This window comes from Primulina eburnea, chromosome 15 (genome assembly GCF_022965805.1).
Source record: "Primulina eburnea isolate SZY01 chromosome 15, ASM2296580v1, whole genome shotgun sequence".
Taxonomy (NCBI): Eukaryota; Viridiplantae; Streptophyta; class Magnoliopsida; order Lamiales; family Gesneriaceae; genus Primulina; species Primulina eburnea.
Genome location: NC_133115.1, coordinates 33,175,917 through 33,199,099, shown reverse-complemented (window position 1 = coordinate 33,199,099; position 23,183 = coordinate 33,175,917). Strand labels below are relative to the sequence as shown.

Genomic DNA, 23,183 nt, shown 5'->3' with positions numbered 1-23,183 from the left:
TGAATTGATTTTATACTAAAAATTTTCTTCATTTCATCAAACAAATATTATTAAATAAATGCATATTCTCAACACCATAACCAAAAAATCACTCACACACACACATATATTTATTTATTTATTTAATCGGGAATATGTGTCGTATATATGTAGGATTTTTTAATACAGTCTCTATCCTCCTACTCGAAAATCATCACACCCAGTTACACATTTATTGGTAAAAATCACTCCATATATTTCTCCATTCGAGTAAAGTGTCAGATTCTCCGTCAGATTCAGAGGACATTATCATCCTTAGCCATGAACTAGATCTGGCCCCAGTTCGCGTTGCCGCACCTGAACCTGACCCATGGTCAATAGTTCGGTTAACCGGGTCAACGGTTTTACCCAGAGCAGTGACCGTAAATGATCTTATGCGGGTCGGTTACTTGTTTAGGATATAAAATCCCTATACCTGTCGGGTTGGTATTTAAAAACATAGTATTTTTGGCGTTTTTTGTTAGCCGACATGAAACTGTTAGTGTTTCTTGTAGCACTTGGAATGACTGCCTGTGCGATCAAACATGTTCGAAAGATGATCCAAAGCACCCATATCTTCTTCTTTCTTTCTTTCTTTCTTAATTTCTCAAACAAAAAAACTCAGTACTTATGTGTGTAAAGCAACGAGATACTATATTTGATGTAGGTGTATGTGTGTGTATATTTTCTCTATGAGTAATTTACAGTGACTACTTTCTTTTGATTTTGGGCACTGGGCTTGTGGGGTTCATTGTTTAAATAAGTGGGGGTTTAAAGAGGAAGGAAGGGTGACACGTGGGGAGCTATTGGATAGTGATCCGAATTTGCCTGCACCGACCTTGAGAGTGAAGATAAGGGAGGAAGGTTCACCCGACTCAAATATGTCGCAAGGCTTTTTTTAAAATTTTGTTTCTTCCAATTTTTTTAAAAAACAATTTATTTTTATTTTTTTTTGTGAAAATGAGCTTAACGGGACCCGGCTATAGTTACAGTGTATTTGGCAACCAGGATTTGAGAAGATTTCATGAGATTTGAAATTGGATTTGGAAATTCATATATTTGAAATCCCATTTTGTGTTTGGTTTAAAATTTAAAAAATGATATTTACAAATACATTTCTTGTTTGAAGTAAAAAAGACTCGAATTTGAAATTTTAAAATTTCACTAAGCTATCCTTATAAATCATATAAACGTAAATAACCCAAAGAAGTTTAAAAATTAATAATTCTTCTTTATTATTTGTGTTTGTAAATTCAAAAATTAATTATTATTTATTAATCATAGTGCACATAAAATAATAATTAAAAAATAATCAAACAACTTCAAACTTTAACATAAAATTATTTATTAAATGTAAAAAGAGGGTTTCGTAATTACTATAATTTTTATTATATTAATCAATAAATAACATACGAAACTTATAAAATTTAAACGAAATTTTTCAACTTCAAAAAAAAATTTAAAAGGAAAAAAAGTCTGAACCATGTAGAAACTTTTGGTGGAGAATGATTTGTTGATGAGAATGATGTGTTGGATAAAAAAATAATTGTATGTTTTTAAAATCCAAATCCCACAAAATCTTATCAAATTTGATGAATTGTTTAGTCTTATTTGATCAAATTAAAAAAAATAATAACATATACTCACGTATACATCTTTTACTATTATATATGATATTTTGATATATTTATTTGTTTTTTATTATTTTATTTAAAGACTTTTGTTTTTATTATTAATAATTATTTTATATTTGGTTAGATGATATTTAAATTTATAAATTTCGATTACTTTTATTATTTATAATTAAATGATATTTCAAATCTTAAATTTATATTTAATTTTTTTGTATATTAATAATATAAAATAGAATATATTTTAAATGATATAATTATTGAATAAATTTGGAATAGATGTGTAAAAAAAATTTATATAAATACATAATGAAATATTTTAGTTCTAAACAAGAAAATATATTTTAATATATTTTAAATTAATGAATTTATGATAATCCATGTATTAAGATTAAGCTAGAACTCCGCCGCTCGCCTCCTTTTCCTTCTCCTTTCAAGCATACGTACAAAGCTTTCATACACAACATGTAATCTGTGCATTCGCAACCTCTCTCTAGGGTTCTTCTCCCCTGGAAAAGTAGGAAGAAATTCGCGGATACCGGAATCATACAAAAAGTGCAGTTGCGTACGCATTAATTTGTCAAAGATAAAGCCAAGAAATTGTTTTTTCCTCTAATGGTTATTGAGAACAATGGTGGCTCCGGAATTCAGCCACGTTGTACCGGTGGAGCCTCCGAATGCCGTCGGCGGGTTGAAGAAGAAAGGGGCCGGGGCACGTAGCTGGATTTTAATGGATTCTACGGGTGGAGAAACGGTGTTGGATGTCGATAAGTACGCGATCATGCATCGCGTGCAGATACACGCGCGTGATCTCCGCATTCTCGACCCTCTCTTGTCTTACCCTTCCACAATTCTCGGCCGTGAGAGAGCCATTGTTCTCAATCTAGAGGTTTTAATTTCATTTTGCAAAAAACTTTTACCGACCGTTTTGGTGCTTGAATTAAATAATTGAAGGCCCTTTCGCTCTGATTGTAACTTGTTCATTAAGTCCGGATTTATTGATTTGAAGGAAAGGCAATTTTTGACCGTGTATCTGTGTTAAAGATCTGGTTTTTAAACAAAGATTCGATATTTTGGCAAATTGTGTTTATGGTTTGTGATATTTGCTGCGTCTGTTTGAAAATAGTTTCATTCAAGATACGTATTTTGGATGTTAGTTTTGTATGTACTTATTTGTTTACTTCTGTTTGAATACAGCATATCAAGGCCATCATCACAGCAGAAGAGGTGAGCTATTAATTCGTCTTTTGAAATGATTTTTTACCCTTGGTCCTCTCTTTACTGTTCTTCAATTAAACAAGGTTTCCAAAGAGTAAGAATTTCTTGCGGGAGTTGGCGTAAATGACTTGGCTACAATTTGTTGCTTATCACTGCTGAACTCTTTCACAAATGCTCCTTGCCAGATTATTTATATCTTGGTTGGATGTTTGGTATGGTAAAATATGCTGATTCTGAGGCAGCTCAGGAGTTTTGGTCGTTCATTATCCAAGTGAAATTGGATTTTGACTTTAAAGTTGCGTTTAAACAATGAATAATACTTCTATTGAACTGGCAAGACATTCGAGTCTTCGTTCTTGTGGTCCAAGACTTCAAATACAGTGACTATAATGTAATTATAACATTCCCAAGATGAAAAAACGAAGTGGTTCTCTCTTGTTAACAAATAGTTGGTAAAAGGTTTTGAGGGCATATTGTTCGAGGTGTACTTTTTGGTGAAAGCTGATGTTGAGTTTGCTATTGGTTACTGGTTAGGTGTTGCTTCGCGACCCATTGGATGAGAACGTTGTTCCTATAGTTGAGGATCTTCGAAGGCGATTGAAATCATTATATACAATTCGGGATGGTAATGGAGATGGGAACAATTTGACTGTGCACCATGATGTTGAAACGGGTGAAGAAGATGGTATATCTTATATAATTTTTTTTGCCTTTCTTTGAAGAAGTATATTATTCTTTGTACCTATGATGGTTGAGTAATGACTCCGTACTGCAGACTCTCCATTTGAGTTTCGGGCTCTTGAGGTTACATTGGAAGCAATTTGCAGTTTTCTGGCTGCCCGTACGATAGAATTGGAGAGTGCTGTTTACCCGGCTTTAGATATGCTCACATCAAAGGTACATTTATTTTGGTTTCTTATGAACTTGTTGGTTTGATCTAAACAGAATCCAGTCGGGGATTGATAGTGGTCTGATTATATGCCCGGTAACAAAATTATTTAGTTTCTGCATTTACATCATCATTCCACTTCGTAACAAAATTATTTATTTTCTGCATTTACATCGTCATTCGACTTCTTGCTCTGAAAATAATGTATCTGGCATTGGAGGAACTTGTGGATGCATTCCATTTGCTAGGTGACTGACCGAATCGAAAGCTGCTTTACTCCTGACATAATATCTTCCTCTTTGCCCTTTATTTGTGTTAATCATATGTGCATTCCGAGAACTCGATTAATTGTCTCCTCTGTTGTCTTTCTTTGTGTTGTAATGAACTTCTGGTATTATTGATTTCATGTGTTACCCTACTTGTTTGCAGATTAGTAGCCGTAATTTAGATCGAGTGCGTAAGTTAAAGAGTCAAATGACAAGGTTGACAGCTCGTGTACAAAAGGTGGGGCTCCGGTTTTTAGTGACTGCTAAACAAATCCATTAGGCAATCCTTCTCATTTTTGAAGTTGTTCTGTACAAATCTTGATTATTTAATGCACATAATCCAACCGGTTAATCATTGCCAGAATTCTCGGGCACTTATATGGGTTTGTACTTCATTTCTCCTCTGTATAGATTTATGTTACATGAGTTCCTAGTACCTACAGAATTATTAAGTTCTTGATGTTACTTAGAATAGTTCATCCAAGTTTTGCTAGTATTTGATGCGATCTAACAATTAATTTGACACTGTCATACTGGGTAGTTTAAAGGCTGCCAAATATGGATCCCATGAAACTCTGTGCGATGTTTGTTAGTGCTTCTTTTACCGTCACTTTTCGTTTCATATGAAGAGTTCACTTACATTGTTCGTTAGTTCCAGTTTAATTTTACAGCTTTCATGCAGGTGAGAGATGAGCTAGAACAGCTTTTGGACGATGATGATGACATGGCAGATCTTTACTTGTCTAGAAAGTTGGCTGTTGCATCACCTGTGAGTGGTTCAGGCGCTGCAAGTTGGTTCCTTGCATCACCTACCATAGGCTCCAAGATTTCCCGAGCTAGTAGGGCCAGTATCGCAACTGTTCGAGGAGACGAAAATGATGTTGAGGAGCTTGAGATGTTGCTTGAGGTAGTATTAATTCTGCTCATTTTACAGATGATTTTTATGAAGTTGTTTAATGAAGAGTTGTCACTTATATTGCAGGCTTACTTCATGCAAATTGATGGAACATTCAACAAATTGACCACGGTCTGTCAATTACATTAATTTTAAAAACTTAGATATGTATATTCAAAGTCCAGAATTCAATCTTATTTAAATGCATGCATAGGATTGCATTGGCATCAAGGTTACGTGAAAGAGATACATGTGCTTAGTTTGAAAATGTTATTTTTGCTCCATTTTTGTTTTGAATGGAACCGAGAACATCTAGTCTTTGGTAAAAACGTACCATCACCAGTAGCATAGGCCTTCTCTAGATAATTTGTGTTACATATCATGCTGTCCAATTATATTCTCATTATTTTGATGCCTTCCTGCTATAATATTTGCAGCTGCGTGAATATATCGATAACACAGAAGATTACATCAATATTCAGGTAAATATAAAACAAAAATTGGTATTTCACAATTACTTTGTTTTTGTAGCGATCTAAATCCAAATATACACCTTTTCATTCCAGCTTGACAATCACCGGAACCAGCTCATTCAGGTCTGTCTCGTGCGGCTTTTATGTAATTATCTTGTTCTTGCCAATTTAAATTTATTTCCATGGCTGCAGTTGGAGCTCTTTCTCAGCTCCGGAACTGTATGTCTAGCCATTTATTCACTCGTGGCTGGAATATTTGGTATGAACATACCTTATACATGGAATGAAGATCACGGTTTTATGTTCAAATGGGTACGTGAATTTTACTTTTTTTTTTGGCAACTATAATTTTGGTGTTTCCTAGTGGACGCTTCAACGATCTGGTTCATTCTTTCAGGTTGTTATTGTCTCAGGGGCATTTTGTGCGGCAATCTTCGTGCTAATAGTCGCTAATGCTCGCGCCAAAGGACTTGTTGGATCTTGATTCGAGGATGCTATAGCGATATTAATCAATCAACTTTTGAACAAGTTGTTCTAAAGTTTCCATACCATTTTTGGATGCTCGTACTAAATAAACAAAATTTCACGATTCTTATTTCATGAAATGCTCAACAAGTGGCCATCTCTCTGGTCAGACATGTGCCTTATGGTCGATACTTAGGTCACAAATCTGGTCATCGTCGCAATTTATTAGAAAATAGTGTATTTTGAACTGGTTAGGCTTTAATTCTTGCATTTATATTCTTCAATTGTGCAGCCACTTGAAATTTTTGTTTACAGGACTTAGTTAGGTAAACATTAATTTTAATTTCATTTTAAATTCTGAAATTTGGATAATTAAATATAAATATTAATTTTTTTCCAACATATGTATTGTTTACAATCTTATTATTCCATGCTAATGTACTGTGTATGAATCATACTATTTACTGCACACGCAGTATTTATGCTAAAAATTATTAATATGAAATATTAATAATTTTAACTATTACTGCACACGATTAATTAATGATGCTTTTAACATGATTATGTGATATAATGATATAAAACAATATTCAATTGATTTGATCGGTAACAATCATAAAGTGTGTACAAATATTGAAGGTCATCCCATAGAAAAAAAAATATTGAAGGTCATGAATAATGAATATGTTTATCACATGATAGTGTATAAAATTTAATTTTAACTATTTTTGTGAAATATTTATAAAATATATTTCTAATATGATCTAATTTATGAAAATATTATATTTTATGTTAAAAATATTATTTTAAATATGGATGATATTGGTTTGTTTCACAATATAAATCGTGATGCCGTCTCATAAAATACATATTCTAAAAATAGTAGATCTTTTGTAAGATGATTTCACATATTTTTATTCGTGAGAAGAGTCAATTCTATTCATATTTACAATAAAAAAATAATCATTTTGACATAAGGGTGACCAAATAAGATATTTGTTACACAAAAATTACTCATGAGACCTTTTTTTATGAGTTTTTGTGTTCTAAAAAATAATAATTTTTAGGCAAAAACTTATGTGAGATAGTCTCACGGGTCGTATTTTGTGAAACGGATATCTTATTTGGATCATCCATGAAAAAATATTATTTTTTATGTTAAGAGTATTATTTTTTATTTTGAATATCGATAGAGTTGATTGATCTTACGAATCTCGTGTGATCGTCTTACAAGATACATAACTCTTATATATAAATCGAGTAGAATAAGAAATTTATCCCATAAATTAACTAGTGCACGATCCCTACTGATTTTTAGTTATATTTCATACATATCTCATTCTCTTGTTTTAGTGATTAACATTATAGGCAAAAACTTGTGTGAGACGGTATGATCTGTGACACGGTCTCACATGGTATCCACTCAACCTTAAATTAAATAGATTTTTTTTGAAAATAATTAAATAATTTCAGCGTACAGAAATATTCTTATCCTTCACTTATCAATGTGTTCGTAGATTTTTCAGGGTCCCGGCAGAGGGCTACTGAACTCGTATTCTGGTCGCCGCCGCCGGAGACTTATTTTCCATATTTCCATTTGCAATCATTCCTACTTTTACAATTTCAGTGTGGCAGGAATTTGAATATGGCTATCACCTCTGGCTATCAAATTTATCCTAGAAAAGCCCTTTATATGGATTCATTACAGAGCTCAGTCTGCAAACTCCATTTCAGAACAACCTTACAGTTCATCAGATATAGTTCCTCAATTCCATTCAAGAAACAATCTTTTTGTGCAACCAATGATACCTTCAACTCAGACCCCAATTCACCGGGAAGCCCACCAAAAAGATCCTACCTTTTGCCGAAGACTAAGAATGGCAGGCCACACTCAGTAAGGGATAGACACGTTTCGCCTAATAATTCTTGGTTGGATAAATGGAATGAAGCCCAAAAACCGAATCGGCAAAAAAGGCCTCAGTCAGTATTGGATTACAAGATTAGGAGAGAAATTTCGGATTCCGAAGAAAGTACTAGTACTAGTACTAGTACTGGTGGTAGTACTATGGAGAGGATTGTTGAAAAGTTGAAAAAATTCGGTTACATGGATGATGTCAGTGAGAAGGATGGGAACGTTGGGAGAGTGATTGAGAAAGGGACTATAGACGACATATTTTATATTGAGGAAGGGCTAATGCCGAATACAAGAGGTGGATTTTCCAAGGATTATCCTTTTGGGGATAAAAACTTGGTTAAAAGTGGTAATGGGAAGGTAAGATTTCCATGGGAGAAAAATTTAGTGGATGATGAAAAACCGAGTCTGGATAGCCGGAAGAACAGGAGCTTGGCGGAATTAACACTTCCCGAGTCGGAGCTCAGGAGGTTGAAGAATTTAGCTCTTCGAATTAAAAACAAAACAAGGATTGGCAGCGCAGGGGTGACACAAGAGGTTGTGGAGATGATTCATGATAAATGGAGAACATCTGAGATTGTCAGATTGAAAATTGAGGGAGCACCGGCACTAAACATGAAGCGGATTCATGAGATTCTGGAGGTGACTTTCTTGTGAAACTTTGGCAGTGTTGCGTAACATAACTTTTTCTTCTTCTTTTATTTGTTGCGGAAAATTTAATGTTTTCTGTTGTCTCTATGCATTTTTCCATGAGTTCATGGAAGAGTTGTGAAGAGGATAGAGAGTGATAGTTATCATAGGTTGTTGATCCGATATATATCCACGTTAGAGAATTCTGCCAATAATCTGTTCGAAAATATGGAGAGTTAATAGAATTATATTGTTAGGGTTTCAATTTAATTAACCTCTATGTTGTAATTCAGCAAATAATTTGTCAGGGTGCAGGAGCTTAGGCCTTTGCATTAATTACTATGGTGAAGTGGAGAACATGTGAAATTTTCTTCATCTGAGGTTATTTAGGTGTTCTCAGAGCCGAAAAATGCAGATCAATATTCGTGACATTAATTGATGCCTTTTACCCCCTAGTACTGTTATACCTTTTTAGTTGAGCTTCAAGGGGCAAAGGTGTAGTTTCTTCTAATGATAAGTTCATTTTAGCATCATTTGCTGTGAGAAATCCGCTAAGACCATCAGCGATTATTCACAAAGCCCTTGTAGCTGCTTTTGCTGGAGCGTGTATTTGTATCTCTAATGCACCAGATTTTTAAGGAAACTAATTTTACCTCGTGTTACAAATTTCAAGTGTCAAAGTATTCAAGATGACATGACCTATAATCATTCTACTGATTATCGATTACAAATTTCAAGATGTCAAAGTATTCACTTGTGTTTCAAATTTTAAGTGTCAAACTAATTTTACCAGATTTTTAAGGAAACTAATTCACTCGTGTTGCAGATTCAAGTGCGAAACTAATTTTACCAGATTTTAAGGAAGCTAATTTTCACTTGTGTTGCAAATTTGAAGTGTTAAAGTATTCAAGGTCCTGCTGTGAAGTTTGATGGTGTATTGATTTTTTTTGGTTCAGCGAAAAACTGGTGGACTGGTTATTTGGAGATCCGGCAGTTCCGTGTCTATTTACAGAGGTGTAACTTATGAAGATCCTACACTGAAGCTAAAGAAAAGAATTTTCACTAAAAATGAAATTTATACTGCTTCTGATAAGGCTGGTCAGGATTCTTCCAAATTTGATCCTTCGGGTCACACTGATGGTCCACAAGAATCGGTTGGTGGTGACATGGTGGATAAAAGCACTGAAGCACCATCTGTGGTGAAATATGAAGACGAAATTGAGGAACTATTAGATTGCCTTGGTCCAAGATATACTGATTGGCCAGGAGAAGGTCCACTACCCATTGATGCTGATTTACTTCCAGGAGTTATTCCTGGTTTTCAACCTCCCTTTAGATTACTTCCTTATGGTGTGAGATCGACCGTTGGAACGAAGGAAGGAACCTCTCTACGAAGGCTTGCCAGAGTTCTGCCACCACATTTTGCACTAGGTATGCAACTTTTCTTATAAACAGGACATTTTGTGAGCAGGAACCTTTGCGTAATGGTTGGCATCTTCAGGAAGAGGCAGGCAACTTCAAGGGTTGGCTGTAGCCATGATAAAGTTATGGGAACGGAGTTCAATTGCAAAAATTGCATTAAAGCGGGGAGTCCAGCTAACAACAAGTGAAAGAATGGCTGAAGATCTCAAGGTAACAGGCGATGCTCATTTTAGACCTTAACATTGAAATTAAACTCAATGAGTGAAACCATCAATAAAGAGTAGTGAAGGTGGTTAGTATATGGGAGTGTAATTCCCAAGAATGTGATGGTATATCACTTGTAATGCAAGAATACTCAACTGAAATGAATTGATTGTCTTCTGCTTTTTGTGATTGAAGATATGCTCTCCGATATTTGATTCAACATAAGCACTGACATAATTCATTAACTTTTAAATATTAGACTATACTCAATATTAACTTGATGCAGAGATTAACCGGTGGCATGCTACTGTCAAGAAACAAGGACTTCCTGGTATTTTATAGAGGGAAGAATTTTTTGTCACCAGATGTTGCCGACGCATTGCTGGAACAAGAGAGATTGGCGAAGACTTTACAAGATGACGAAGAACAAGCTCGGTTTAGAGCATTATCCTTAGTTTCTCCAGTTTTGAGAGAACCTAATGAAGTTGGAACTGCAGGTACACTCAAAGAAACTTTAGAGGCAGATTCTAGATGGGGAAAGCGATTGGATGATGATAACAAGGCAAAAGTGATGAGAGAAGCAGAATTGTTAAGGCATGCCAACCTTGTTAAAAAGCTGGAGAAGAAGCTTGATTTTGTGAGTTTCGTAAATTTAAAACCGTATAAATCCCGCCTCCTTTCCACTGTTTTACGCATCATACTTAGCAATCAATACAAAGCATTAATAGGTTCTCATATTATTCATAACTCTCATGTATGTATGCAAATTTGATAAATTTCTCCGACCAGGCTGAGAGAAAGCTAACAAAGGCTGAAAGAGCCGTCTACAAGGTAGAAGAATCTTTAGATCCCGCAGATCCTCCACAAGATCCAGAAAGCCTTAGTGATGAGGAGAGGTTTATGTTTCGGAAACTTGGTCTAAGGATGAAAGCATTTTTACTTCTCGGTAAAAAGATTCATATTTTTTCCAAAGTTATTTTTTGAGTCGGTAAATTTGTTGTCACAGACTCGCACACTATTTTCTTCAGGTAGGCGTGGAGTTTTTGGTGGTACTGTGGAGAATATGCACCTGCACTGGAAATATCGAGAATTGGTCAAGCTCATTGTGAAGGCCCCAAACTTTGAGGAGGTTAAGAAAATTGCACTCGCGCTCGAAGCTGAGAGTGGTGGCTTGTTGGTCTCGGTGGACAAAATATCAAAGGGCTATGCGGTAGTTGTTTTTCGAGGTCGGGATTATAAAAGGCCCTCATTGCTAAGGCCCAAGAATCTCTTAACAAAGCGAAAAGCATTGGCCCGGTCAATTGAACTTCAAAGGCACCAGGTACCACATGCATTTTGTAATTTTATGTACTGGCAGCTCAAAAAAAAGGTAAAGCTTACACTGTTCATATGCAGGCCCTCATGAACCATATTGCAACGGTGCAAACACGAGTAAACCAGCTGAGAAGAGAACTGGTACAGCTTTTCCTATAACGGCTCATGCTACTGTCAAGTGTATTATATTTTTTGTACATTTTTAAACCCGTATTTGCTTTTCCTTTGGAAAACGTTAATAGAATCATCATCTTGCAACTATAGGAACAAATGGCCGCGGTGAAAGACAAGGGAGATGAAGAACTGTACCATAAACTCGACTCTGCTTACTCTACAGAAAATGAGGACAGTGAGGTTTGTAGTTTAACGTCATTTCCATTACAAAATTACGAAAAGTTGTTGATCACCATCTTGTGGAAATGATGTTCAACTTTTGCTTCAAAAATACGATTCTCTTATTCCTTCCCTTATCTTCAATCCTTTTTAATCAGGTGGAAGGAGATGGCACTTACCTCGGCATCTACGACGGCGAGAACGATGTATTAGATGAAACTAATGATCCCGATCCCAATGCCTGTGCGGAAACAAATTTCCCATATGATTTCGAAGAGGATTCAGAGACAGAATCTGAAGAGATGTATGGACAGAAAAGCATCAGTCACACTTAGTGCTGCATAGAAATATGCCACAAACATCAGTGAAGCTAGTTTTGTAGAATTTACCTAAGAAATCTTGCTACATTCTTGTTTTGTCATTATTGTACAGAACTTAACATGTTCTTGTATATCAAACAGAGATATGGACAGAAAATGTTCCCAAAACTTCTCATAATTTGTCTCTGTCAGTGGCCAAATATCATTACAATCCCAGATTCCTCGCAAATTTTCCCGACCTTGGTTCCACGATTGACACCACTTCAGCAGTTATTATTCAGCATAATTTGAAGCTTATAGAGTTTGTATACAAGAACAACTTCAAGTCCAATATAATAGATGCACTCTATCCGTACACTCATTATGATAATATAATTAATAGATATTATATTCAATAATAATTAACATATGAATAGATTTTTACTACGTCTGTGCGTTACAAAAGAAAATATCATTTAATTTTTTGATTTGATTATATCAGATTTTGTTCTTCAAATAATATTGTTTCTTAGATAGAATTCATTTCACAATTACACTGTTAAATTTATACTAGTAATTCATTTCATGTGTGCTTAATTTATGTTATATACAGATAATTTGATATTTTAAAATTATAAATGATAAATAATAAATTTATTGTAATATAACCAAGATTACAGAATACATGTGACGTGTGCAGTGTCACGTTTATATAATTAACGCTGTGTAATAAATTCTATCATTTCAAGTCAAACATTTGTTCTTACTCGTCCCCGGCGTTCGTACTTCTTAGGGCAGTTGAACAATTTATAAAAACTGAAACTATTATATATAATATATTTTTCTTCCAATATATTTTTTTCTAATTTATCAAATTTTGATTTTAATCATATATATTTCATTTTTTTTGCAATTTAAATATTTTTTCGTGGTTCTGCTGATGTGACACACTACACAGGTTAGCATGACGTCGAAAAAATACTTAAAATTTTAAAATAAAAATAAAATAGTTGACTGATATTGAAATTTAACGATATAAAATATTAAAATCACAAATATCCAAAATAAAATATATGTCCTCTAAAGTAGTAGACGTAGCTGAGAGCGTCTAAATTTACTTTGCGTTTTGAAAAAAAGATAACCACGAAATAATTTGGGCAATCGGGTGGACACGTTTATTGCGAGAAAGGTCCACACAGCACAATATGGACACAAACCAATCCCTTCTACGTATAAAATCACTTGCCCCAGACAGTTCAAACTTCAAAATAGCCGTTAAAAATACGAAAATATTCTCTTAAAAAAGAAACGAAAACCGCGAAGAAAAGAGAATTAGCCACCATGGACGAGTTCTTGCACCTCTCTCCAGGCAGTATGTTATGGCTTCAAGAGGTACTCAGCATGAACAACAAGAGTGCTTTTTTAAGCTACACAAATGAACCCCTATCGAAGACCGATGCGAATGGATCGACTCGCGGAAATGTAAACAAAAGGATGATTCAGTTCTTGAAGAAGAATTGGACGAATCAGGTGCGAAGGGGGAATACTTCTGGAGAAATGGATAGAGGGAGAGGGAGAGGCAAGAAGCATGTGATCGGTGAGAGGTTAAGAAGGGAGACGCACAAGCGATTTTATGGAGCTTTGCATGAGTTATTGCCACCAGGAACTAAGGTTAGCTTGCATTAATTACTGCTTACAAACGTATGCTTACACGCACAGACAACAAATTTCTGATTTTCTAATTAAATAAAGTTCGTCTTTTCTCTCATGCATCCAAGTTCACTCTCGTACGTAGTTCGGTAGAAAGTTAGCTGCATGGACTAGGCCAAGTTTTCTATTGAGGTGACATTATATATCAAAATATGAAAATGATCATCAGCACCAGCTAATTTATATAAACGAACGTATTAATTCAGCTGCAGCGTTTTTTTTTTTTAATCTCAGAGTGATCAGAAATCGATACTCGAAATGACGATCAAGAAAATCAAAGAGCTGGAGGATAAAAAGGGAGAGTTGGAGCGGAGAAACAATGAGGTAGAGATCATTTTGGGTGCAAGGGAAAATGAGGTAACATTAGAAAAGGCTGAGATACAATTACAAGTTGGGAATCCAGCTTCTGGGATTGATTCCATGTTGGGAGTTGTTAAATCTTTGAAATATACTAATTCTACGGCAACAGCCATACGCTTTTATTTTTCCCAACGTCAGTTTTCTGCAGTGCTCGAGGTTGAAACAAAGGTACGTACTGTGTTTGATCCTTAATGTCATCTATTATATATATTTTTATAAGATATATGAAATACCTTTTTTAGAACATCTTGGAATTATATCTATAATTATAAGTTTCTGAGACGCGTACGTTGTGAACAAGTGGTATAGTTATTGGGTTGGATTGACAGATGAAAGCAGCGGATGTGGAGAGGGAAGTGCGAAGGAATTTATTTCAAGTGGAGAGGAAATTTCATAGAAGCAGATTTTATTGTTTTTAATAATATTTTAGTTTGAGCGACTTGTGGATCTGCTCGAATTCCATTTTGATCGGGACCGTATAGTTTATTTGTATTAGTTTAATTGATTTTATTAGTCACATCGAAACTTCACCATACCAAATTGTTATTTTTTGGACTTTTCTTTTGTTTTCTTTGCACATGAATGGAACCTGGGCCGGCCCGGATATGTAACCAGGTTACCCCTCTTTTATCCGAATCAACTAGTCGGAACCCAGTCTACGATTAAGGGTCGAGATTTTTAGAACCTTCTAATCGATGGTTTTAAATTGTGGTCGTGTCTATTTAATTCTATTTAATATCTATATAAGCCATGAATAAGAATTTTAATTGTGTATTTACTTTTGTACTTTCGACATTTTTTAATTGACAAAAACTTGTGTGAGACGGTCTCACGGGTCGTATTTGTAAGACGGATATCTTATTTGGGTCACCCATGAAAAAGTATTACTTTTTATGCTAAGAGTATTACTTTTTATTGTGAATATGGGTAGGGTTAACCCGTCTCACAGATTATGACCCGTGAGACGGTCTCACATGAGACTCACTCTTTTTAATTTATGATATAGTCAATTGATGATTAATATTTTGTCATTTGGTGTTCCGGATAATTTCGATGGTTCATTTTGAATCCACTGAAGATTGATATTCCGTTTGTTTGGTGTTTCGGATAATAACAATAATTTATTTTGAAAAGAATAAATATTTTTGAGATGATTCTTAGGATTTTTGTGAGTTAAAACTTAAATTTTTACCGCACTTTCTGATTTTTATAAAAATCACTCTCACAAAACTTTGGACACATTGTAATTAGTTTAGTAGTACACATTTGATTCTTAGGGGGGTGTATTCGATGTACGAGATTCATTTACTTTTAATGACTTTTGTAGATTTTAAAAGTCTATATGTAATCAATTTAGTGGGGTGTATTCAATTCAGAGTTTGATGATTTTTAATGACTTTTTCAAATGATAGACTTTTATGGATTTGATGGATTTTTATTGACTTTTACAAAATTTCACAGATTTATAAACAGATTTATGTGTATTTATGTAGATTTTTTGCAAGATTTTTGTAAATTTTATGGACTTTTTTTAGATTTTTATAAATTTTGTATTTAATCATAACACATTATTTTTCTATTAAATTCTTTGAACCAATAATTAATTGACATATATAACATATTCAGTCTGAAATTATTTTTCAATATTTATATTAATAAATAAATTTATTCAGTCTGAAATTATTTTTCAATATTTATATTAATAAATAAATTTACTTATTTAAAAGTTACACAATTTAATCATTACATGTGTATATATGTGAGTTTGTATGCATGTTTGTAAATTTTTTAAAATACATCCAATTGATTAATATGTACTATTGTTTTAAATTTATAATATAAATGTGAGAGAATATTTGTGTAAATATAATTTTATACAAAAATATCATAACTTACATATTAATTGAAATTGAAATTGAAATGAAGGTATAGAGATGAAAGCATGATGAACAATTTACTTTTAATAAAATGATACATATGTATAAGCTAACAAATTTAAGAAAAAATATTTTAAGATTACACTTTTGTATAACAAAAATTTTAAATTAAATATGAGTTATACAACTAAAAGACAATGGGAACTAATAAGTTAAATTGAATTCTCAATTTGACATGAAACATTAACATCAATAGGTTAAAAACCAGACTGAATTAAGGACTTGTGGATAGCCATATAAATCAAATATTCAAGTCAAATCATTGAACAATTTGTAAAACACATATAAACATTTCAAAAATAAATCTTAATTATTCCATTATAATTTAATATCACATAAATTAGATAATTAATGTATCGATATCAAACTAAAATAATAAAAATAATATTATGTAAACATCCTTATTAATTCAAATTTATACTATATATATATATATATATATATATATATATATATATATATATATATATATATATATATATATATATATATATATATATATAATACTAAAATGTCAAATAGAATTGCAATATATTTTCTAATGTTTTGAAGCAAAAATATCAAAGGTAAAAAATAAGACAAAATCTTGATATAAGACATGGAATAACTATATGACAGCTACCATCAAAACAACTAATGAAGATAGTTGTCAAAGTGTACTAATATCAAAATCAATATAATTATGAACTTAGTTTAACAAATAATTTAATATAAAGCTTAATTGAAAATCCACAAAATAATAATATTGACAAATATACAATATATAGATATCGTTTGACATTATAGTCCAAGAAAAAGTGCATTTTGCAAGACTAATTTTTTTAAAGATACTGCTACGTTGTTAAATATTGAAATATCGTTGCAAATTTTCATCCAACATGTAACAAATAATGAAATTTCATTAAGTTATTTAATTTTCTTTAATGATAGCTAGAAATCATGAAATTTCATATCATAAAATAATTTAACAAAATAATTATGTGCATTTAATGACTGTCAAATATTTGAAACGGATATTTGCAACAACTTGAAGAAGCACAAGCAAATAAATACAAGTATGTAATTTTAGATTAACCAAATATGATGAAGAGCAAAATAATAGTATCAATTGCAACACTATTAACAGCGCACATATGGATGCACGCCGTAAAAAGTAGTATTCACATCGTGCTTTTAATGCACGCTGTTGATGATGTACTACGGAAAATTATTTTCTTGTAGTGACATATTGCAGATAATAAATCGTTTTATAGAAAAGAAAAATGAATCGAAGCAAATGAAGAAAACCACCGACAAAGGAGTGAGTACAAAGTGAAAATGAAAAACACAAACCAACCAAAGAAAGATGCAACTCTATATTAAAAAAAAAACACACACACACGAAGATCAAAAGATTGAGATATCGAATGATGCAAAGTTTGTATTATTCATCACCAAATTTGATGTATTGAAGTCAACAATTTTCTTAGTTATTTTATTTTTCCATAATTATTGCGATTATACTCATTCGATGTTTCCCTGCACATTGTAACACAATTTTTTGACGGTAAGAACTTGGAAACACGCTCATCATACAGTAGTGCATTAAAGACAATTTCACAGTTGCAGACCCTCTGATCCAAATTAAGATAATAGAGTCGAAAGCAAAACACGCTTTATTTCGATCGAAATGCATCTAGGACACGGGGGTTTCAATCTTCTTGACCACACTTTTGAGCTCCTGTTGAAGGCTTGGCCTTGTAGGCAGCAACACTATATCTTTCCAAACCGAACCGGGTTTGTTGATCTGCTCCGGGTCTTTGTTAAGCTCGTATATACATTCTGCTTCATCGTTCAAATTGGTTACTGAATCCAAACACTTGATTTCGTCTGTGTCCACTAAGATTTTGCTGTTGCCATCTTTCCATGCTATCAGCTGCATGCGCATAGAATATAGTAAAAGAAAGATTTAGTATTCATTTAGTTATACAAGCAGACGACCGATCAGGTTAGGCTACAAAACAATTCATTCTCATTTTTCATCATTTATTACAAAAATGATTCACTAGGTATTTAACCAACCTATCAATACTAACAAGATTTGCACTACTCGGTACAAAATTAATGATGCATGCGAGGTTTTGCAGTCAATACGTAGTTACATGGGGTTAAACAGTTTTCAGAAAGAGATAGCAAGATATTTGTTACCATTTAGCAGAGTACGTCTTCTTCATGATCACTAGTAATTCAGGTACCGGAGGAAAGAAGATTAAGTCATTGAAGTATACCTTTGGTGGCCCTCCAGGAGCATTTGTACAGTATAATCTTGCATTATCTACTAGCTCACAGTATCTGGGGAATGCACTTGCGAATCTCTTGTGGGATTTCAACTGTGATTTCACCCGGACTGCCCTCCCTATTTGTATAGCTCTCCTGCACCACCATTAAACCTTCTATATCTGAAAAAACGGCCTTTTATCCCAGAAATACCGAATTCCAGTTGGATCGCTCGTCAAAATATGTATGTTCGCGTAAGAATTTTGTACCTGATACCTCTGACGACAGCTAAATAAGCATCACAAACGACTCCAACTAGCTCAATCCTATACGGCTTTCTGACCTTGTTTTCTTCTCTCTCGTCTTCCATTGGAACCCAATAATTTTCGATGACCGTGCCATCATCTGCAACCTTGTATCCTTCTCCCATTCTATACCGGTGCTTGTGCACATTCCTTGCCATGGTGATCGTCTGCTCAACAAAGGGCACCCATGATAAGGTCCCGTCCATGATCACATCTCGCCCTTCGTTGAGTGCAGTCACTAGAAGTGATGATGCAGCATCAGTTGATGATTGATGTACCTATATACCAAGTGGAAGCCCGGAAATGAAGCGGTCCAAATCTTCTAATGTTTAAATGCTGTTTCAGGTTTATATCTACATATAGTGATATGAAAGAGTTTAACGCACAAGCTCGGCAGTTTGAAGCATGTCTTCATGATGACCACTTGAACTCAGAGCTCTGTATATTACATCCGTCTCTTTAAACGCATCCGCCTCGACAACCACTGCACTCGCCACTGCTACTGACCAAAATGATCTAGGTCGAATCACAGCATCAAAATGAATTAAAAAAAGACTAAATAAATAGTAAGATGATTAATAGTATGAAATTATGTTACTCTTTCATGATATCTTTTAGAACAGTGCTCTTGCCGGCTCCCATTCCACCGCCCATAAGTAGAAGAACCGGACATCGCTCACTTAGAGTAACTGGTGCCATCACTGAAGAAGTATTCAGGTCACTTGTTATGCTGCCAATGGCTTTCAACTCTTCCACTAATGTGGAGAAAGTCCTCGCCACTTTCAAGTTCTTTGTTATTTTATCGAACCTTTGTTTCCTGAAACAATACAATGGGCAAAACGCCATGCAAAATTTGAGCTACAGCCTCATTTTGACTAGAATAATGGAGCTCGAGTCAAATTCCAATAGGTCCAATTTATACCATGTCATGTTGAATTCAAGTGGCATTGGTTTCTCAAGTTTGTGTAATTTATACCCTTTTTACCCTAAAATTTCATAGATGTCAATTAGAGAAAAACATTAGAAAGTTGCAAGATGGCTCAAAATTTGCATGATCTAATCGTTGACTACCGCACAAGGTATGAAAAATCAAACGAAAGGGATATATTTACTCATGTTTTAATTATGTGAGATATGTCATCTATTCGATCACATTCATAAAAAATAGTATATTTTTACGACATATATGAATCGGATCGACTCATCTTACGAATATGATCCATGAAACCTACACTAAAAATCTATAGTTCATTTGAAACAGTTAATATTTACTTCATTCCAAATTAAATATCACACTGTTATAGTTAATTTCATCAACTTTTTAATATGGAAAAATAAAATAAGATGCAAATAAGAAAAGCTTTCGTGGGGTAGCCCGAGCTTGATCTCTTATCTAAAATCATGACACGTCCATTATCATATTTTATTGTTTGCGTCGCCGTTAATGAGCTGGCACTGTATATTTTAAGCATTTTGGTCACATCAAATGGTAATGTGTATGGACCCTGTCAATTGAAGATGGTGCCCGGGGGGTGCTATTTTGCATTGACTTTAGATAAAATATCATAATTATTTAAATATTATATTTTGTATTAAAAAATCATATAATTTTATTACACGCCTATAGTTGATCAGAAAACTTCATATTATAATGATAAATCAAGAATTTTTTTTTCTTGAGATATTAATAGAATAAATGTAGAACAGGTAAGTGTGTCCCTTCGACTTTGAAAATGCCAACCAAACTTCTAAAAAATAAATAAAATCACCCTCACCCTTTTCTTCTTTAATTTTTATATGTTTATATTTTATAATTTCTGTACCATGATATTCACGAGTATTAATAATTTAATTATTTTTAAAATTGAAGGGTGGATGAAGAATCAACTGCTGATGAAATACTAACCTTGTAGCAGCCATCACAAAATTTTTAAGCATTTTCTGATCATAATGAGCACTCAATACCTAACAAATAAAAATATATTAAGTTTAAAAGGAGAAACTCCTTTGATTATATGATCAGAATCTTCATCCGATCCTCGGCAAGAAAAATGAATGAATGCAAATACAAGAAATAAAACGGAGCAACTAACCTGGTTGATCATTTCAGGAGCTTGACTCCAATGAAAAGCGAAATATCCAACAATGCATCTCTCAAATTCTTCCACTAATTTCACATACACTTCCTCAGCATTTGGTTGATTTGTCAAATACTCGTATATTTTCTCGTCAACGCCTTTGGATCTTTTCAAGTATTCGTCCGCTAGTTTTATCAACTGTGGACATTCATTTCCATCTTCAAATCCCATTTGCCTTGCTGCAAAATATTGATCCAAAGAAAATGGATCGAGCAAATCAGTCCAGTTTTCTTCATATGAACGTCAACAGTGCGAATTTGGTTGAAGGGAAATAGATGCATCTCACGCAGAAATATCAGATGTAGTACGTAGTATTTAGGTCTCGTTTTTCGTTACGGAGAGGCTGTGATATTTACCAAGATAATGCGAGAATCTTTCAATCCTGGAAAGGCGGCCGGACCCCGTCCGGCCCAAGAGCGGAGCAAGCCGGTTATCATACTTGGCGGGTTTCTCCTTGCGGTGCCGGAGATGTATTATCACTGCGGAGATCAACCCAATGGATGCTGCAGCTGCAATAGGAGCAAAAAGCCTCTCGCCGTAACCTCCATCTGCAAACAGATAACACAACACCTCTAAAATCAGACCGGTCAATTGAGTCTCCCGTCTTTAATTTCCCCGCAACTGAACTGTGTTTTTGTGTATGTAATTGATTGCACATAAAAAAAAATAAAGATTACCCCCGTGCATGGCTACTGTCGCCGGGATTTGAGTCGCTTGGCTGGGAAACACTCTTTAGACGAGAGGTGTGGGTTCTTGATCTGTGGTGATGTTAACTTAAAAATGACCAACACAATAACTTTGAGATACAATATTATCCAATTTGTATACCCCATGATTTTAAAAGTGTTTGGGGGCATGTCGGGCCTAGTAGAGGTAAATGAGACTCAGGCTCATCTTTTTTTTTAGGCTTAAATTTTTTTTAAAAAAAAATATTATATATAATACTAATTATTAGATAGTCTAAAATCAAATATTTATTAAATGGAACTTGCTTAGTCTGTTATCGATTTATTCTCCAATATTCATCTGCAGACAAGCCTTAATCGGCTCCAGTCGTTGCGTCGTCTCTAGGTTTGATTGAAAGACCCGTGAGGAGCTGTAAATCTATTTTCTTGTATTTGCTTTTTTCGGTCTTCTAATTTTTTATTGTAGTTTTTTATTTTCTTCGGGGCTTTATGTGGTATCTATAATATACGCTTTTTGACTGAAATTTTGGTGGATGTAATGCTTATCCGACTTTCAAATGCTCATATTACTTATAAAATCTTGTTGACTGTCCCGGTCACAGTAGCAAGTGCAGAGCGAATTTTCTCAAAGATAAAGCGCATCAAAACTTTTCTCCGATCAACCATGTCACGAGAAAGATTGAATGGATTGCATATGTTAGCGATTGAGAAAGAAATTACTGAACAACTTGATTATACAGACTTGATTAGTATTTTTAGCTCTAAAACTGTTAGGCGGGTTGTTTTTTAGTGATCATTTTGGACATGTTTGATATTTTTATTCCTTTAGTTTTTTATATTGTCTTTGACGTATTGATTTAATTTGAAAAATTGCTATGGAACTAAAAAAAATATGAACATACATTATGATTCAGATGTCTCTTTTTAAAAGTTAGACTCATGCCCAAATATTGTTAGGATCGACCCTGTTTGGGGGTGTTTTGCATCGAACTGGATAATAATAATAATAATAATAATAATAATAATAATAATAATAATAATAATAATAATAATAATAATAATATTTGATTAAAATCGAATTGAACTTTTTAAAATTGAATTACTCGATTTTTTTATTAGTCGAATGGACCCAAATTTACTATGAAAACTGAATAAATCAAATTGAAAGAATCGATTATTTTGTTGGATATTTAAGCCAATTTAAATTTTTAAAGAACACTATTTTAACTAACAAAATATATAATATAAAATTTGAATTACATAAATATAAAATTTTAAGTTGGTTATATTGTCCAATAAATTTTTATTAGAAATTTAAAATATTTATATTTTAATAATTTTTTTTAGAAAATTTAATAAAATAAATTTTTTTATATAAAAGTCTGGTTTGTTCGATTAAATATAGTTTAAATTGAAACCCGAAACCAAACTAATCGACATTTTAAAAAACTAAAATCAAACTTCCAAATAAGGTGAAGTTTTTCAAACTAATTCAATTTGATCGATTATTTTGACTCAAACTGATATTTTGTTCACTTATAGACTGGATTGATGATTGTCATTTGGTTTAAAATTAACTTGTTAGTGTTTATTTTTTCACTACTGAGTCACTTAACCAGAAAAATCTAATCATATCTAAAATTCCAACAAATATTTATTTCCCAAATCTCACAATTATTCAATTTTCGTTATTCTAACTAGAAATATTGTAATACAAACCCGATAATAATTGCAACATTAATAATTGTCAAAATTTTCAATCGATTTCAAATTTTTTCCAAAATTCGCGACAATAGATTTTTATAATACAAATCCAAACTAC

The 23,183-nt window shown here is 33.3% G+C and overlaps 5 protein-coding genes across 6 annotated transcripts in view; 4 read left to right on the top strand and 1 right to left on the bottom strand.

Moving 5' to 3' along the window:
* The window catches only part of LOC140815036 (putative ion channel POLLUX-like 2), a 55,372-nt gene extending 33,926 nt beyond the window's left edge, over nt 1–21,446 (top strand). The window contains exon 25 of the mRNA XM_073174140.1: nt 21,411–21,446. The gene's annotated coding sequence lies outside the window, so the exon portion shown is untranslated. The remainder of the gene's footprint in view (nt 1–21,410) is intronic.
* LOC140814124 (magnesium transporter MRS2-I-like) lies at nt 2,035–6,167 on the top strand. 2 transcript variants are annotated; one of them, XM_073173003.1, is made up of 11 exons: nt 2,035–2,538; nt 2,847–2,876; nt 3,402–3,552; nt 3,643–3,764; nt 4,186–4,260; nt 4,705–4,929; nt 5,005–5,049; nt 5,355–5,399; nt 5,484–5,513; nt 5,583–5,702; nt 5,804–6,167. In XM_073173003.1, exons 1-11 carry the CDS (start codon nt 2,281–2,283, stop codon nt 5,831–5,833), a joined length of 1,131 nt encoding a protein of 376 aa, XP_073029104.1. In that variant the 5' UTR covers nt 2,035–2,280; the 3' UTR covers nt 5,834–6,167. The 2 variants fall into 2 exon arrangements, with proteins under 2 accessions (XP_073029104.1, XP_073029103.1); XM_073173002.1 differs by having other exon boundaries at nt 2,036–2,538; nt 5,788–6,167.
* LOC140813608 (CRM-domain containing factor CFM3A, chloroplastic/mitochondrial) lies at nt 7,340–12,162 on the top strand. The gene is made up of 9 exons (XM_073172199.1): nt 7,340–8,409; nt 9,354–9,828; nt 9,899–10,029; nt 10,310–10,660; nt 10,813–10,969; nt 11,052–11,344; nt 11,419–11,478; nt 11,602–11,691; nt 11,829–12,162. The coding sequence occupies exons 1-9, from the start codon at nt 7,501–7,503 to the stop codon at nt 12,003–12,005; spliced, it is 2,643 nt and encodes an 880-aa protein (XP_073028300.1). The 5' UTR covers nt 7,340–7,500; the 3' UTR covers nt 12,006–12,162.
* Nucleotides 13,262–14,239, top strand: LOC140813468 (transcription factor bHLH92-like). The gene is made up of 2 exons (XM_073171941.1): nt 13,262–13,640; nt 13,914–14,239. The coding sequence occupies exons 1-2, from the start codon at nt 13,311–13,313 to the stop codon at nt 14,229–14,231; spliced, it is 648 nt and encodes a 215-aa protein (XP_073028042.1). The 5' UTR covers nt 13,262–13,310; the 3' UTR covers nt 14,232–14,239.
* On the bottom strand, nt 17,371–21,490 carry LOC140815037 (calmodulin calcium-dependent NAD kinase-like). The gene is made up of 9 exons (XM_073174143.1): nt 21,353–21,490; nt 21,032–21,223; nt 20,631–20,854; nt 20,444–20,502; nt 19,136–19,354; nt 18,924–19,053; nt 18,502–18,815; nt 18,244–18,388; nt 17,371–17,891 (listed from the first exon to the last, which is right to left on the bottom strand). The coding sequence occupies exons 1-9, from the start codon at nt 21,360–21,362 to the stop codon at nt 17,652–17,654; spliced, it is 1,533 nt and encodes a 510-aa protein (XP_073030244.1). The 5' UTR covers nt 21,363–21,490; the 3' UTR covers nt 17,371–17,651.
* Between the last annotated feature and the right edge of the window lie 1,693 nt (nt 21,491–23,183).

Coding starts and splice junctions, on each gene's coding strand:
- LOC140813468 (XM_073171941.1), top strand. CDS start 13,311: ATGGACGAGTTCTTGCACCTCTCTCCAGGCAGTATGTTATGGCTTCAA. Junction 13,641..13,913: donor TATTGCCACCAGGAACTAAG/GTTAGCTTGCAT, acceptor TTTTAATCTCAG/AGTGATCAGAAATCGATACT.
- LOC140814124 (XM_073173002.1), top strand. CDS start 2,281: ATGGTGGCTCCGGAATTCAGCCACGTTGTACCGGTGGAGCCTCCGAAT. Junction 2,539..2,846: donor CCATTGTTCTCAATCTAGAG/GTTTTAATTTCA, acceptor GTTTGAATACAG/CATATCAAGGCCATCATCAC. Junction 2,877..3,401: donor CCATCATCACAGCAGAAGAG/GTGAGCTATTAA, acceptor GTTACTGGTTAG/GTGTTGCTTCGCGACCCATT.
- LOC140815037 (XM_073174143.1), bottom strand. Junction 19,355..20,443: donor TTTGTGATGGCTGCTACAAG/GTTAGTATTTCA, acceptor GTATTGTTTCAG/GAAACAAAGGTTCGATAAAA. Junction 18,389..18,501: donor GCTGTCGTCAGAGGTATCAG/GTACAAAATTCT, acceptor ATGGTGGTGCAG/GAGAGCTATACAAATAGGGA.
- LOC140813608 (XM_073172199.1), top strand. CDS start 7,501: ATGGCTATCACCTCTGGCTATCAAATTTATCCTAGAAAAGCCCTTTAT. Junction 11,345..11,418: donor TTGAACTTCAAAGGCACCAG/GTACCACATGCA, acceptor GTTCATATGCAG/GCCCTCATGAACCATATTGC. Junction 11,692..11,828: donor CAGAAAATGAGGACAGTGAG/GTTTGTAGTTTA, acceptor CTTTTTAATCAG/GTGGAAGGAGATGGCACTTA.